Below are 15,391 nucleotides of genomic sequence, written 5' to 3'. Positions count from 1 at the left end.
GTCCAGGCTTCCAATATCATGTAGTCGGTACCAAACCTGGCCTCCTACAACAGACGCCGATTCCCCGGAATTAATCCATATGTTTCTGTTCAGAGCCGTGGAGGGGCGGAAGGCGCACCCAAGGGCGGGAGCTTGTGGTGTGCACCGCGTATTCCTCGGAAGTATCAGATGGAAGATCTGCTCTGGGCGAAAAGTCTAGCAGGTTTGTTTAGCTTCCCGCTGCTGTCAGCCGCGTCGCGGGATGTGGGTGTGCGTGTGCTTGCTTGGCGATTGCTTGGTTGGTCGTTTTGCTAGAGGTGATCCTGTAAAGCTGACACAGACGCCAACCGCGCAAACCTTATCTACACCTTCCAGCTCTTGCCATTTGTTCAAAGAATGCATGTGCGGCCTGCATCCAGGGCTCCTTGTTGCTGGTTTCGGGGATGGTGTTGACCAGGTGTCTACTGCGCATATCTTGTTAGGCGGGTAATATCTGTCTCATGTGAGTCGCAGGGGTTCGATGCTTCGGGGACTTGGAGTATCATCTGGCCCGCTATAACCGAAGGCCGTGCAAGTCCCGGGTACTTACAGTCACAGATTATTCTTCCCGAAACTTATTCTGAGCCTCACCATGATACCTACTATTCTTTGGGTTATCTCATGGGAAAAGGACGCTGAATTTGTGGACTCGGTCTTGCTAACACACAGGCAGGAATAATTTGCGAACGTAGGGTTCAATGAATTTCTTGCGTTGGGGAAGTAGCTAGCCCGCAATCAGGACAAAACAATTTGTGTTCGACTTATTATCGGCAGTGTCGTACTGTATTTTAATAATGGTATGGCCTACTTCTGTCGGAGACTCCCCAATAAAGCCATTGTTCCCGGTAGGGCTAGCACAGACACGACGTTAAATAACCTTATTCCTAGGCTCGATGACGGAAGCCTAGCGACGGGTAATCTGCGGAAGATCACAGCATGTGTCGTCAGTCATGATAAAAAAGCAAAAGGTATTCAGGCGTGTGCCCCTTAAAGTTTATGTTGCGAGATGCGTTACTGGTCCCGGATACGAATGTGTGTGGCCCCCAATGTGCTGCGGCGTGATCGACATGCAGACCACTGAGTCGGAAAACGCGGCACATGCATCCACGTGGTATCGGCGTGTGGTCCAATGCACCCTTCATCTACTCTTGACGCCCATATACTCTAGGGTGATCAGCTATTGTGTGCTGCATGCACAGTTCCTTGTCAGCGCATGCGCTGAGATATCCGCCCGTCCAACTTTCTCCCCGAGCGTCTGTGTGGCTGGGTTGCCGAAGTTCACCCAAACATATCGCACACGATTTGGACCCCGATCCCGCGGGAGGGATGGAGGCTTGGCCGATCTGGCCTTATGCTGTTCGGATTTATCTCCGTAGACGAGACAGGCGACGGTTATGTACCCGGACATCCTGGAAGTGTAGTGCGAGAGAATATGATTCCCAATATAGGTAGGTGGGTAGTGTATCACACAACTCCAATACTGGTCTAACCTTACGAATAATTGTAACCCGCCTCTAGACGCCAGCTAATGCAACACTCCCTTTGAAGATACGAGGACGCCCAATCATACTTCTAATTTTCCCCAACCCAAAACAAACCCTCCTCCCACCTGCACCACAGAATAAATGCTCTTGTGCCGAAAGACAACGCCCTCATGCTCAGGTGCTCAACTACAAGCTGCACCAGTCTAGAAGCAGAAGACCTGGTCCGTGATCTTGGATGACGCCCCTGGCTTTTCGTATCCCAAATCCACCAATCCCTTCTTCGCGGCGTTGACCATCCCAGGCGGCCCACACAGCATGACCCTGGAGCCATCCTCCTTGGGATCGGGGAACTTATCCGCCATGAGCTCCTTCGTCACGTACCCCGTGCCGTACGCCCAGTTCTCGGGGGGCTGGTCGAGCAGGTAGAACATCTTGAAGTTCTTGGGGTACCGCCTGGCAAAGGACTCGAGGTCCTTGCGCAGCAGGATGTCGTCCTCGGTCCGGTTGGCGTATATCAGGCTGACCTCGGTGGTGTCCCTCTCGTCCTCGCAGATGGCGCGGATCAGCTGGTACATGGGCGTTATGCCGGTGCCTCCTGCCAGCATGCCGATCTTCTTGCACAGGCCCCTCTTGTACCGCATGGCGCCCTTGGGCCCGCGGAACATGACCTCGTCGCCGAGGGACAGGTGCTTCAGGTACTTCCCGGTCAGCTGCCCGTCGTCGTACACCTTGATAACAAGCTCCAAGATGCCCCTATCTAAGTTATTAGACACGGGTGTATAGGACCGCTGGACGGTTGCGCCGTCTATTGTTGTCTTGATGGCCACGTGCTGGCCGATGGGCAAGCCCAGGACGGTGTCGGGAGTTGGCAGCTCAAAGACAAGTCTGTAGACGTTTGGTGTGACGAGCTCCTTCTCGATCAGAGGCAGAGGGTAGTACGTTTGTGGGTCCAGGAAGCCGCGCTGCGATAATGGGTCCGCCTTTGCTACCCTTGGCATCTTCTTGTGTGGTGCGTGGTGGAGCGCGCCAGCCTCCATGTCGAGCAGCTGAGAGAACCTCCTGACTGCGACCCCTCCCGCGACGAGCGCAAGTGCCGACGCGATGATGAAGCCTTCGACAAAACCAAGGCCGCCCCCGCTTCTTGGGCCCTCGATCTGTCTGAGCTTGAGGAGACTTGACAGTGCTGACAGGTCCATCCTCCGCAGGCCGAGTGTGGCACCGGCCAGAGCACCAAGGGACACGACCGCGCCGCCGACTGCTGTCGATGCGCTGCTGCCCGACTTTTTTGAAGCTGGCGGTGTCTGGAGCGTCACACGGACGGGCTTGGGTGCTGATGCCTTGCCGGCGCCCTTTAGCTTGCCAACGCGGAAGTCCGCCATGATCTCGAATGCGTCTTCAGAGTGGCCGGCGTTGTCGAAGGCCTCAGTTGCGTCTGTGCCGGCGGCTTCAATCAGAATTTCGGAGCCTCCCGGATGCTCTTCCAGATATTTGGTGAGGTCATAGACTATACGTCACTTGTTAGCTGGCCATTTTCATGTCTTCGCATTGAAGCTACTCACCCTCGCCATTAATGACCATCCAGGCATCGTCCTTCTCCCGATGGGCTGCGACCTCCTTGGCCGTGTATTCTGTGTCTGCAGACATTTTGTACAGAGTGTTCCAAAGTGAGATACGAAAAAGACTTTGGGAAGGAATGATTCTCCAGACAGGGGATATCCACAGTACGCTATCAGTTTTTATGATGGGTACTGGCGGCGGGCTTGTATATAAATGGAAGCTGAATATAATACACTAAGCGGTCCCCTTCCCTGTCTGAACCGGACTGCGCGTATCGGACCCTCAAAAACTAGTCAGGGATGAACCTTTCGATTTTAGAGTGGAACGCCGAGGCTCTGTAAGCTTGATTGCAACCCTACAGATCGATCTGCCGAGGCGCCGGCCAGATCCGGAAGCATCCAGAGCCGCGAGACAAGCTGTCAAAGGGGACCAATTCCAGGGTTTGCCAATCCCGATGAGTTTACTGGCCGGGATCGCCTCTGTGCCATTCGGGCCTCGCACCTTGCGCGTCGGTCCTGCGTCATGACGCGAGCTTACCGCACCAACTTACCGCACCAAGTTCCAAGTCGTGTGGCGTGACGTTCCTCGCGCACTCGGGCATCATTTTGCTCTCCAGCCCCGGCGAGCCGAGGCAACTGGATGGGCACGGCAAGGGTCCCTAAGATAACCTAGGTAGCGTTGCACGACTCCACTGAAAATTTCTCAATGGTTCTTTTCAGCAGCACGTCCACGCATTGCGTGAATCTCGCCCTGCCCGGGTCCACCACACCGGCGACACCTGGCAGGGCTCGACTCGCTTCTTCTCGCGAGGAGTGATCCGTACCGGCCCTGCACGCCTCGGCAAGTGGGCATTCTGGGATTAATAATGCCGCTCGCGGGCTTTAGCCTGGCAGGTTCGGCTCTGCACGCCAAAGATACGCATGCCTGCAGCTATGGGGATTCCGGAATGCTGTCATGGTTCGGCAGCGGAGGCAGCCCCTGACCGCCGATAATGAAGCGACCGCGTCCAGCCCAGACTCATTTATATATCGCCGCTCCCAATGTTCTTGAGCACTTGGCATATGCGTACTGTTATTGTATCAGGTCATCAAAAATAATATCCTCTCAGTCATTTAGACAATTGGGCTGCCCTCATCCAAGTTCGCTTTGATTCCCATTCAGACAACCGCAGCGCTACTATCAGTCAAGATGAGACCCGACTTTGCAACCAAGCAGTTCTATCTGCTAGGCGAAGATGTCTCCACCGCACGAGAGATCGAGGTTCCATCAGCAGTAGACGAGGACGAACTCAGGCACTTAATTGCATCAAATTTTGCCATTGTCGGAGCCAAAGGTATGCATGCACCGGCAGTAATTTGTTTTCTGGCTACTGAATACTGACTATCGTCGCCAGGCATTGGTTTTGTGAACGACCGCGAGGCTTATTCATCGGTGGGAGAAGTGCTAGATGCCCAAGGCCCGGTCGCCATCACTATTGACGGACGTGGAGTGCGCGAGGTTCAAGGGCCTAAGGGTCTGCCATATGTCGGCAACTACTTTGAGATCTACCCCGACCACCTGGGGAACCACCAGCGACTTTTTGAGAAATACGGCCCTCTTTTCAAGACCAACAACATGGGCAGCGCCACTTACCTCACAAACGACCCAACCCTGGCAGGTATCTTCTTCTCAGAAAATGACTTTTTCACAAAAGACATTATTCCGGGCCACCCCCTGTATCCCATCAAGAACAATGAGGCAGGTGTCTTCCTGGGTGACACGGACACGGAGGAATGGAAAGTCGCACACAAGTTCCTCCCGCCATTCTTTGGGCCAAAGGCCGTGCGTCACTACGCCCCAACCATGAACCAGACCGTCGAGGACGCTTTCAAGGTCTTTGACGAGCTGGCCGATCGAGATGAGGCATGGAACGTGTACTCGTACATGCTGAAGCTGGGATCACAGGCCGTCGGCAAGCTCATCCTCGGCATGGACTTCAACCACTTCTCCTCGGTAGACGCGCCACCGCACGAGATGGTGATCCTCATGGCGACATCCCTCGAGCTGAACAAGAAGATCACGTCAATGGGCAGCTGGTACGCCCACCTCCCATTTGGCGACCCCAAGAGGCTATATGATGCGAAGGAGCGCATGAGGGTCATGATCGAGGAGGTCATTGCGGGGGCGTCGAGGGGCGTCGAGGACCTGGACCTGCAGGAGGCGGCGCTCAAGGCGAACAACATGGTGGACTACGTGCTGCGCGCCACCGACAACAAGGGCAACAAGATCCCCGCCAACCGCGTCCTGGAGCCGCTGGTGGTCGCCACGGGCGCCGGCTTCACCACGACCAGCTCCCTGCTGTCGTGGCTCATCTACGGCATGGTCAACTACCCGGGCATGCAGGAGCGCCTCGTGCAGGAGCTCGTCGACAACGGCTTCACCGACGAGACCGAGGTGACGGCCGACCTGACGGCGCAGCTGCCCTTCCTCGACCACTTCATCAAGGAGACGCAGCGGCGCCACAACCCGTCCTACCAGCCGGCGCGCACGGCGAGGTGCGACCTCGTGCTGCCGGGCGGCTACAAGGTCCCCAAGGACGCCATCGTCATCCCGGCCCTGCACCACATCCACAACAACCCGGCCATCTGGGGCGACCCGGCCTCCTTCGACCCGGACCGCTGGGGCTCGGACCGCGTGCGCAACAAGCCCAACAACAGCTACATCCCCTTTGCCACGGGCCCGCGCGGGTGCATCGGGTTCAACTTTGCCCTGCAGGAGGTGCGCATCTTCCTGTGCAAGCTCGTCTGGCGGTACGAGTTCAGCCTGGCGACCGAGGGCGCTGTCGACTATGACCCCATGTTCCAGCTCATCCGCCCCACGAATCTGTACGTGCGCGCTGAGAGGAGGGTTAAGTGGCCACCGAGGAGTGAGGCTTAGGTTACTGTAGTCCTCATGCAGTCAGTGAGTGAGTGAGTGAGTGAGTTAGTTGAGCCGAGTACGGTGGTGACAGCATGCGCCTGGTCCGGGAGCGCGGCGGGCATGGCTCGTCGCCTCCTTCTTGGCGCTGGGGGCTGACGATGGACATCTGGATAGGACCTGAGCGCGCGGCGCCACTGTGAGGTCGGCACTGGTGTAAGCTTCTCACCTGGAGTTTCTGTGGGATATGTTCTGTGTGGCGTGGGGCGGGGCGGAATTGGCCGTATGGATGCTTCGGAGTTCAGGGCACGATGGTTTTGGTGTTTGGTGGCGTCCAGAGTATCAGTCTCGTGGGTTCTTCTGTGCAGCATTGGGGACGGACACTGTGGGTCCATAGAAAGGCAGATTCTCTTGCGGAATAGCAATCGATCGACGATGGTTGTTTGTTTGCCCCGTGCCATGTTGACACCTATTTGTCCGGCTCATGCCATGGGCAACAATAACACCGGGGGCGCCCAACGCATGGCCTGATGCTCTCGCAGCCGGTGCTGTGTCAAAGAACACAACTCAGTCAACGGGGAGCGAAGAAAGAGCGAAGGAATTCCCCCAGATAGATCGAGCGATCGGCCAACTGCGGACGCCGTCTCAGGCCATTTGGCTCACTCGGAATATTCGACCAAGTTTGAAAGCTGACTGACAAAGCGGACCAGACCCACGGAGCCTTTCGCGCCAAGGTTCAGATCAGGCCGTTGCTTACACAGACCCTCCCAGCAGGCTGCGAGATCTGAGATATGATTCAGCACCGGGCGTTCTGGGGCCTGGGCTGGGCGATGCGGCTGACGGCAGGGCCAATGGGGCGGCCGCACTCGCAGCGTTGGGACGACCCAGGCGTCCGTACCTCGGGCGCTCTCGCAGGGCCTTTGGGTACACGGATGGCTGGAAAGGGAGATAATTCCGATGGTCACCCTTGGCCCAGGTAGCATCGAGTCCAACGGTTGTCAAAGATCTGCACTGTCAAGTCTCAGCCCAACAGCGCAAAGATACAAAAACGCATGTATCTGGCGGAACGCGGCACATGAGAGGTCAAGCACATCGGCGGTTGCAGCAGAGACGCTGGGAAAACATGCTTCCGCACTTGTGGGGTTTCTTCCATCCAAGGCAAGACATCAGTTGCTTTGGAGTTTAAATCGAACATGTCTCGGTTTCGTATATTCGTAATACCAGAGAGAAAAAGTACACCGATTGCCGCCCATCCCAAGGGTAGAGAACAAAGAGGCAGGAAATGTGAGGCCAGCGGGCTTACGTGGTAGGTATCGCCGACGGTTCCCCATAGCCTGGAGCCGAATAGGCAGTTTGCAAACATCAGACTTCGCTCCGATTTCTGTCAAGACCGGAGAAAGTAAGACGTCTCTGATATGATTGACACATCTGAGGAAATCTCTGAACATCATTCCTTGGTTAACTATAAGGCCATGTTATTAGGTTGCCAAGATAAGCGCATGTAGTCCGGCTAAAGGGTGGAACAAATTCTGAGATCCATGAGGGTGCCTAGATTCCAGGGGTCGCAGATCATGTTACTGATTGGTTATGGAAGCCTAGGGTGGACGCCTAGTCTGCCATGCGAGTGCGAGGGGGGGGGGGGGGGGGGGGGAGACACCCTTCCCTGAGATCTGGTATTTGGTCGAACTGCTATCTAATGATCAGCCCATATCCCTACACACCACGCTGGTACTGGCGGGCATGGCATATGATATCCGGCTCCCGAGGCACTCTGGACAGGGCGGAAAGTTACGCACCTTCCTACGGCTGCGGGCTGTGCGGCCGCAGAGTTCAAGTGCAGATCAGACGACCCCTAACAGGCGGGCACAGTTCCCATGGCCGTTTGTCAATGCTGATGAGGCTCGCTCGATCTTGCACGAACCTTAAATACTACACACAATGTATGGCTACCTGCATTGGGGAGTTCCCGGCATGCCGACCATTGCACCACAGGCACCACTGGGAGAAATAAAGCTCTGCGGACGTGAGCATCGAGGTCGCATTGTACATCTCAGTTTAGCGTGTCTTTTCGCGTATCGGGAATAAGCTTTACGCCGGCCAGGGTCTCGGTGTGGCACCAACGATCCAGAGGGCGATCTAACACGCAATCCCCGAGGATTATTTGCCCTGCCCTGCTGACAGCTGGTGTTGGGATGCGAACTACCAAGGTACGCAGGCTGGGCCGGCGGCATTGGGGCGCTCGGATCCGAGGCGCGCGCGCTTCCTCGAACACCCACACAGCCTTGCAGGGCAAGCGTTGCACTGCGCAACGTGTTTGGGAGCCGTCACAATTCCTCTTGCTCCATGAGGCCGGCTATCATAGGTCGCGCGCATGGGCCCAAGGCCAGTCAATTTCGGCGATTTTGTTCTAGTCATGCCGTAGAGTTGCTTCTGAATATGGCGACCAAGCTTTTGTGCAATTAAACATTCTACGCAGGCTCCGCTGTGTCTGTCCCCTTTGTGCAGCTTAGTAGACTCCCATGTCAAGCTCTTAGGCACAACATTTCCAGCCACCATCCACCCGAGCAATCGCCTTGGCCTTAAATTTGAAACAGGTTCCGAGAATAGGGGGCAAAGATCAACCGTGTTTAATTACCGAGCCAACGGGTTTCTCTGGGCGCCAGAACCCTCCAAGGCTGCAGGTCGACCTGCAGGAGGGGGAGGGGGCATTACTAACTTCCTTCACTACCAGATTAGACTTTACAGCGGTCTGGGTCCTGCCCAGATTTCATTGCATAGGGCGGGCCATCCTGTTTCCACTTCTCGTGGGGTAGGTACATGAACGACCGGACAGTCTGGGCCTGGCTGGTTGGCGAGTCGGGCATCACCTCGGATAGGGTTTCGCTTGGAATCCTGTACGATCGAAATGTCTTGGGCTGGTACGTTCCGCTCCATGCGCGCCTATCCGTACACAACATCGGCTAACGAACAAGGAAACTTAGGCTAGGGGTCTAGCAACGGCCGTCGCTGGATTCTGCCGCTTGGTGCGCATACAGCTGCGGTTTTAGGGCCAAGCACACCTCAGGGTGGGCAGGGACATGGGAGCCCGCGGCGGCAGGGCGCACACCTCTGGCACCCAAATCTAAATCTGGCGCTAGCCCATTTTCCGCTGGATGTTTCAAACAAGTCCAAACGCCTCATGGTTCCGTCAGCATGTTCCGCTCCCAACTCTAGGGCGAGGGACGGCTACCGAACAAACCCTAAGGCCGTCGGGGTATTTGCCTGGCCAGCGGGACCCTTGCCTTTGGGCCCTACCCGGCCCACCACAGCTCATGCGATCCAGGCTGAGGTTGGCAGTCTTTTGATCCTGGAGCTGGTGGAAGCCATGTTCGCCGATTGGGCACTCAAAGCCCGGCCACGTGTGACTGTAAACTATCATCGCGGCTCAGGGGCGGCAGTCGCGCAAGCGCCAAGCACTCCACAGCCACAGATAGAGTTCACTATATTCTGACTTATCGACGGTGCCAGTTAATGTGCTGAAGACCATAATAGAAACATTACACGTTGACGCACCTGAGTCAACGCCCCTTGTGTCAGTCAGCATGGTGGTTGAGCACTGTTACTTGCGAGGGCGAATGCATCTAGATGGATAGGAAAATTGCTACCAAGGCCTGAGGCGAGCATACAGTCTCAGACGCTTAGCCGTCTATCTCTGATGGAAGATCGATCTCTCACCCACGATCTCCGAAAGGAGGGCGGAATGGGAAGCTCGAGGCAGACCCGCAGGACCTCTTCCTCGGCTGCAGGGATCAAGTGGCTTCTCCCGCACGATCAAGACCACCAGAGCCTCTGCACGAGAGTTTCATGTGAAAACGATAACGTGACGTGGCATAGGTCCCATTGACAATGTCGCTGTGGGTTCTGTGCATCAGCTTCATGCTCGATCCTCCCAGTTCCGTACCAGCCGGACAGGTGGGAAGAGCCCCCATCAGCCTCATGGAGGCTGCAGGCGCCCGTGCCAAGACAGCATCAACTGCCGTTACACGGCCATCTGCCACCGTCCTAGCAATGTAGCATCGCGGTCAAAAATCTTCAGCCCGGCCGCGGAATACGGGAACTATCATCTGTACTACCTTGTTTCATAGCTTCCCTAGGTAAGCTGGGGGCCACCATTGCAAGCGGAATCCAATTGTGAAGCTGCGGGTTTGCAACCTAGTTGTGCACCCTGGGTTTCGGCGACCGAATACAATAAAGGCATCACGCCCTTCCCAACTAGGTCCTGGTGGTGCGGCGATCCTTCCTGATCATCTTTTTTACGCGGACATTTTCATACGGAACAGCTGCTCAGCTACCGGTTTTGGTGGATTACTCCGTGCACTGCCTCAGCCTCGGCCAAACCATAGCACATGAGTTCACCATGTCTCCTTCGGCGACAGCGACAACAAAGACGCAGGCGGGCGACAGCTCCCCATCCCACACAACGCAGCGGACAAGACCTCGACAAAAGCCCGGTGCAGCATGCGAGGAATGTCGGCGTAGAAAACTTAGATGTGACCGGCGACAGCCCCAGTGCGGCTCGTGTCAGTCGACCGGCGTGCCGTGCCATACCACGACTGTTCGGGCGGCCCGCGGGCCAAAGCCGGGTTACCTTAAGGACCTCAAAGCTCGAATAGGTAAGTCCGCCGTCGGTCGAGGGCCATAGTAAGCCATTGCTGACTGGATATGCCTGTGATTGCAGCGGCTTTAGAGGGCACTCTCATACAACAAGCGCAGCAGTCGGCCCGCAACACATCGCCGGATGAAGACCCGTCATCATGCTACGACCCATACCTGTTCCACGGCGCGGACTCGCTCAAGATTCCTCATCCGGGGAGCGAGTCCGACAATGTTTTTCTACAGGACATGGCATCGGCCAACCAGACCTCAAACGGAATGGACCCGTCACTCGGCTTTCCCTGCCTCGGTGGTACCACGATGTCCCCGACGCCGCCGATGGACACGAGCTTGATGTCTCCGCCGCTCACTGCTTTTGGCGGCATTGGCCTTGACACGATGCTCCCGAATGGAATGCACCCGTCAGGAGAACAGATCTCATCACTGAATCTCAATAACGTGAGAAGGATGTCAACGGCGTCAAGTACCTGGAGCTCCCCCGAGGGGCCGGCGGAATTCAGACTCTCACCCTTGATGCAGCAGGACCTGTGAGTGTTGACCTGGCATAACTGCGTGCAGCCCGCAACCTCTCAAGTGCCACCCGTGACCACTTGACACCCACGGCGCAGTACCGTTGCTAATCATTGCCAGCGACCAGATTTACTGGGATCGGACCCACGCCTTTATGCCCTTCATCCATCAGCGGCGGTACGCGGCGTGGAGCCGGAAGCCGGACAAAAGCGAGGCCCAGAAGTGTCTCCAGCTCGCCATGTGGACCCTGGCAGCCTCAACATCACCAGGCCAGTATCAGACCATGGCAAACGACCTTTACAGATATGCGTCTCAATCACTCATGAACCTCGAGCCCTGGGACTCCGGGGACGAGTGGAGCCAGATGCGCCCCGACGACTTTGCGCAGGCGCAGGCCCAGCTCCTGCTGGCCTGTTACGAGTTCAAGGCCGTCGACTTTAGGCGCGGGTGGATGAGGGCGGGGCGTGCTTTTAGACTTATACAGCTCAACTGGTTTTACGATATGCTTTCCACGTCGTCGACGATGTCCGATTGGGTCGGGGCCGAAGAGAGGAGACGAACATTTTGGGTAGCATTCTGCCTCGATCGGACCATCAGCCTACGAAATGACGCCCCATGCACATTTAACGAGCCGGTAAGGCGACCCGGGGATGCTACCCCTTGAATGCAACTTGAGCTGACCATTTTCATCAAAAAAAAAAGATCTACGTGCCATTACCCGCGCCCGATACAGAGTTTCAAAATGAGATTCCCACGGTCACCGGCTACCTCAACAGCGACTCCCTGACAGTCGGCGCACCGGACTCATTATTCGTCGACTTCATTCATTTAGCCGCCATCTGCGGCAGGGCAGTGTCGCACCGGCACCAGTCCATCATCGACAAGGCGCTCGGCGTCCACAACACGGCCGGCATCTGGCAGCGCCACCGCGAGATCAACGCCCAGCTTGCAGAAAACCTCAACTTGGCCAATTCGAGGCAGCACTTGCATCATGATTCGGAATCACTCGGCCCGTCCATGGGTATAATGTGGCGGACAGTTATCCTCCACCTGCACTCAACCCTGAGCTGCACGGCGTCGACCGGCAAGGAGGAGTACGACTACGCGATAGTGGAGAGCATGCAGCGCGGGACGTTGGCTGCGCAGGAGGCGCTGAGCTGCATGGAGCGATTGTCGCAATGTAACAGTCTAAAGGTATGAATCCCCTCACTTTCACCCCCCCACCGTTGCGTCCGAGCGCGGGCTGACTTGGCAAACCCCACAGCTTCACCCTATTACTATCGTACCTCTGGCACTCTGCTCGGAGCTGATGGAGGCGTGGCCAGACCTCGCGGGACCGTTTAACAATCACTTGGCAGTAATCATGGATGCTACGCATCGGGCTGGCGGTGGGGACACTCCTTCATAGATCGGACACGGCCAGGGTAAACCTGTATAGAGATGTCACATAAATCCAGCAAAAAAGTATACAAACGAGTGATATTCCACCTACGGGTTTGCTACGGGTTTGACATTATGAGCTTGGGGTCTCATATGCTAACTGTGCCGATCTTTCGATGCAACATAGAATGTGATTCGTGGGGATAAGTGTTTTCACTGGAGCATCAGAGACCTCCGCACAGGCACAATTGCAGCTTAGCTATACAAGTTTGTGCACCGATGGTATGCCATCAAAGGATCGAAAATTGGACGATCGACACAAAATACTACTTATTTCGGAAACTGAACCATGGAACGAAGTCAGAGCGCATTCCAGACCCTCAAGTTCACATTTCGGCCCGAGGCGGGACTGAACCACGAAGTGCAGGTCATCGTATTCGATAGAAAGGCACGACTGCTCTTCCATCATGAACATAACCTGAAAAGCTGATTCCTATCATACCATCTCCCCTGCAGGACATCAAAATCAACAGAAACGTCAGAGGCTCAAAGGGAGTTTGATCAGCGCCTCGGCCACAGTTCGTCAGTTTCGCGTTGCATTTCACAGGTAGGACGATACCGTTGACAGCCGAACCGTATCGTGATGACACGTAGTGGCTGTCAAAATAAGCTCAACCCCCAAATAACCAGATGAAGCCACAAATGTTGCGGCCGGGGGGAGGGCAGCGAGGAATCATCGGACGACATTGGCAACAGGATGCGGGCCCCATTGGAGCCAAGTAGGGCAGGTGTGCATAACGATGCCTAGAACGCTCTAGGGCTTTGGTCAAGGTCTTTGGTTTATCTCGCATTTGCATTGCTGCATCTAGTAGCGTGAACATACAATCGTTCTTCAGAATCATCCCGCATATGCCTTTTTTGCCAAAGGTTGAGGAACTGGTATGCAGTTTACTCCGGGATCCGATCGATCACGATCGCCCCCCGGTTGGCTCGTGGCAGCCTTGCCCCCGCGTTCGGCCAATCATCTTACACGAACGTTTCCAAAACATCGGAGAGCTCCCCAGCCTCCCCTGAAGGTCCAGACTCGACTCGGAAGCCAGTCCGACTGCAAAGCACACGATCGGTAGGACTCGGCCGACCAAAAGCAAAGAAAACAGGGACCAGGGACTGATCGTCAGCCTTCGAAACACCGTGGTTGACCCCTAAAAGGTCGCAAAAGGCAACCCTCGGGCCCGGTTTCCCTTCCGAGCCTGCACCAGGACATCTGCCGGGCCTTTCGATCTGAGCAAACGCTCGAACCTCGGCTCGTTCCGCATGAGGTTCCCCCTCCGGATCGAGAGCTGTTCATCAAGCGGTGAGCAGACACACCAATGGGCCGCCTCCTCCATCCAGCGCGCTGGTAACTAGCGCCCGGGCTGATCGACAGAGACCGAGCCGACGCAACTTGCTTCCAGAACTCACCACCACCACCACCACCACCACCAGTACCGCAGACTCCCACGGCCTCCCGGATTGTCTCCCACACTCCGAACCCCGGCGGCTCAACCCGCTGCTGGTTCGCAAGCTTCCGTCGTGAGACAGAGAGCACTGATGAAAAATTGGCACCACACAGCCCACCTCCGCAAGATTCATCCAGTGTCCTGACCGAAGGCGCCTACGATCGAGTCACTGGTGTCGCTTGCTGCGTATGGTGCTGCCTGCCGGCTGAAACTATCTTGCTGTCCAACACTCTAGCTAACTTTCGGCTCTTATGATGTGGGCACATTCCTCTTGACGTGATCGTAGGTGTTGTCGATATGTTGCATTCTTCCGGTCTGCCCTCGAGGTGAGGGCGGGCTTTGCAGAAAATCCGAATGGCTCATTGCTGCGCGTCCCGCCGCCGTGCGATCTCCGATCCTTGATTCTGCGGTGGCGGACGAGCCATCGACAATTCCCATATCATTCCCACCATAGTGGAATGGGCCACGGCCCCGTCTTATCGCTGATGGAAATTCCGATGGGGTTACTCACGTAAGCTCTATAATTAGGACCGATATTAGTCGGAGCGCCGTGAACTGCTAGAGAAGGATGAAAACAAGGCAACTTGAGCGAAATTGGATCCACATTTGAGAGACCTCTCAGCTCAGCTCAAAGTAAAACACAGAGTCGAACGGCGTGAGACTGGTCCCTGAAGATGAATCCCACATGCAACCACGGAGCCGACACAGCGGCCGAGCCTTCTTGGCCAAGACGGATCTACAAGGCACCCGAGTCGCCGGACGTAAGCTACGCCCCCCGATTGAAGCTGTTTGAAGCTGGCCCTGTGCCCCTTCTGCGGCTCTTCCAAATGGAGTCATTTCAGACGAGCAGACCTGAGAAATGGTCGACTCTTACTCGGGAGTCAATATTCGCATCAAAGCCCAGGATCACGATCGGTCATGGGTCGCTCCGCAGTCGGCCGATCTCGAGGATTCTTGTGGCCTCCAAGTGCAGGTGGTAGGCTTTATGTGACCAAATCCCAGGCAGACTACGCGTATATTGTACTTTTCAGGAGGTCTCAATTACATTCTCTGTTAGTTTAGCCGATGGCCATCAGCGCTACAGCAATTCAAGTTTTGTGCGTTCAGTGAATATGGTTGATAAAGCTCCTCAAACGGAGCTCTGAGGGTAGGCTTTGTCTTGATCAATCTAACTTTGCAACAAGTATAAAGGCCTTCTCATTCCTGTTTACGTCTACACTGAGTCACTGGTGGAAGGATTTTGCAAATGAGTTGTATAGAGCAGGTGCTGACTCGAAAGCCTGTCTCTCCTGTCGCAGGCAGTTGAAGCAGCCAAGCTATGACGATTGCACTGTGGCCACGATCATCTCCAAGAGTGAGATCCTCTACGTGGATATCGTATGCACAGCACAGCCC

The 15,391-nt window shown here is 55.7% G+C and overlaps 3 protein-coding genes across 3 annotated transcripts; 2 read left to right on the top strand and 1 right to left on the bottom strand.

Moving 5' to 3' along the window:
- Positions 1–1,705: 1,705 nt before the first annotated feature.
- On the bottom strand, positions 1,706–3,146 carry INS49_013595 (uncharacterized protein; the record flags this gene model as incomplete). The annotated part of the gene is made up of 2 exons (XM_043174292.1): positions 1,706–3,006; positions 3,062–3,146. The coding sequence occupies 2 exons, from the start codon at positions 3,144–3,146 to the stop codon at positions 1,706–1,708; spliced, it is 1,386 nt and encodes a 461-aa protein (XP_043021237.1).
- A 1,101-nt stretch (positions 3,147–4,247) lies between these two features.
- INS49_013594 (uncharacterized protein) lies at positions 4,248–5,975 on the top strand (the record flags this gene model as incomplete). Its single annotated transcript, XM_043174291.1, has 2 exons — positions 4,248–4,392; positions 4,453–5,975. The coding sequence occupies 2 exons, from the start codon at positions 4,248–4,250 to the stop codon at positions 5,973–5,975; spliced, it is 1,668 nt and encodes a 555-aa protein (XP_043021236.1).
- Positions 5,976–10,350: 4,375 nt separating this feature from the next.
- INS49_013593 (uncharacterized protein) lies at positions 10,351–12,525 on the top strand (the record flags this gene model as incomplete). Its single annotated transcript, XM_043174290.1, has 5 exons — positions 10,351–10,606; positions 10,672–11,134; positions 11,238–11,751; positions 11,820–12,311; positions 12,382–12,525. 5 exons carry the CDS (start codon positions 10,351–10,353, stop codon positions 12,523–12,525), a joined length of 1,869 nt encoding a protein of 622 aa, XP_043021235.1.
- Between the last annotated feature and the right edge of the window lie 2,866 nt (positions 12,526–15,391).

Source organism: Diaporthe citri (genome assembly GCF_014595645.1).
Source record: "Diaporthe citri strain NFHF-8-4 chromosome Unknown scaffold_7, whole genome shotgun sequence".
NCBI classification, from domain to species: Eukaryota; Fungi; Ascomycota; class Sordariomycetes; order Diaporthales; family Diaporthaceae; genus Diaporthe; species Diaporthe citri.
Note: the sequence above shows the minus strand (reverse complement) of the source record. Positions and strands in the feature narration are given on the sequence as shown.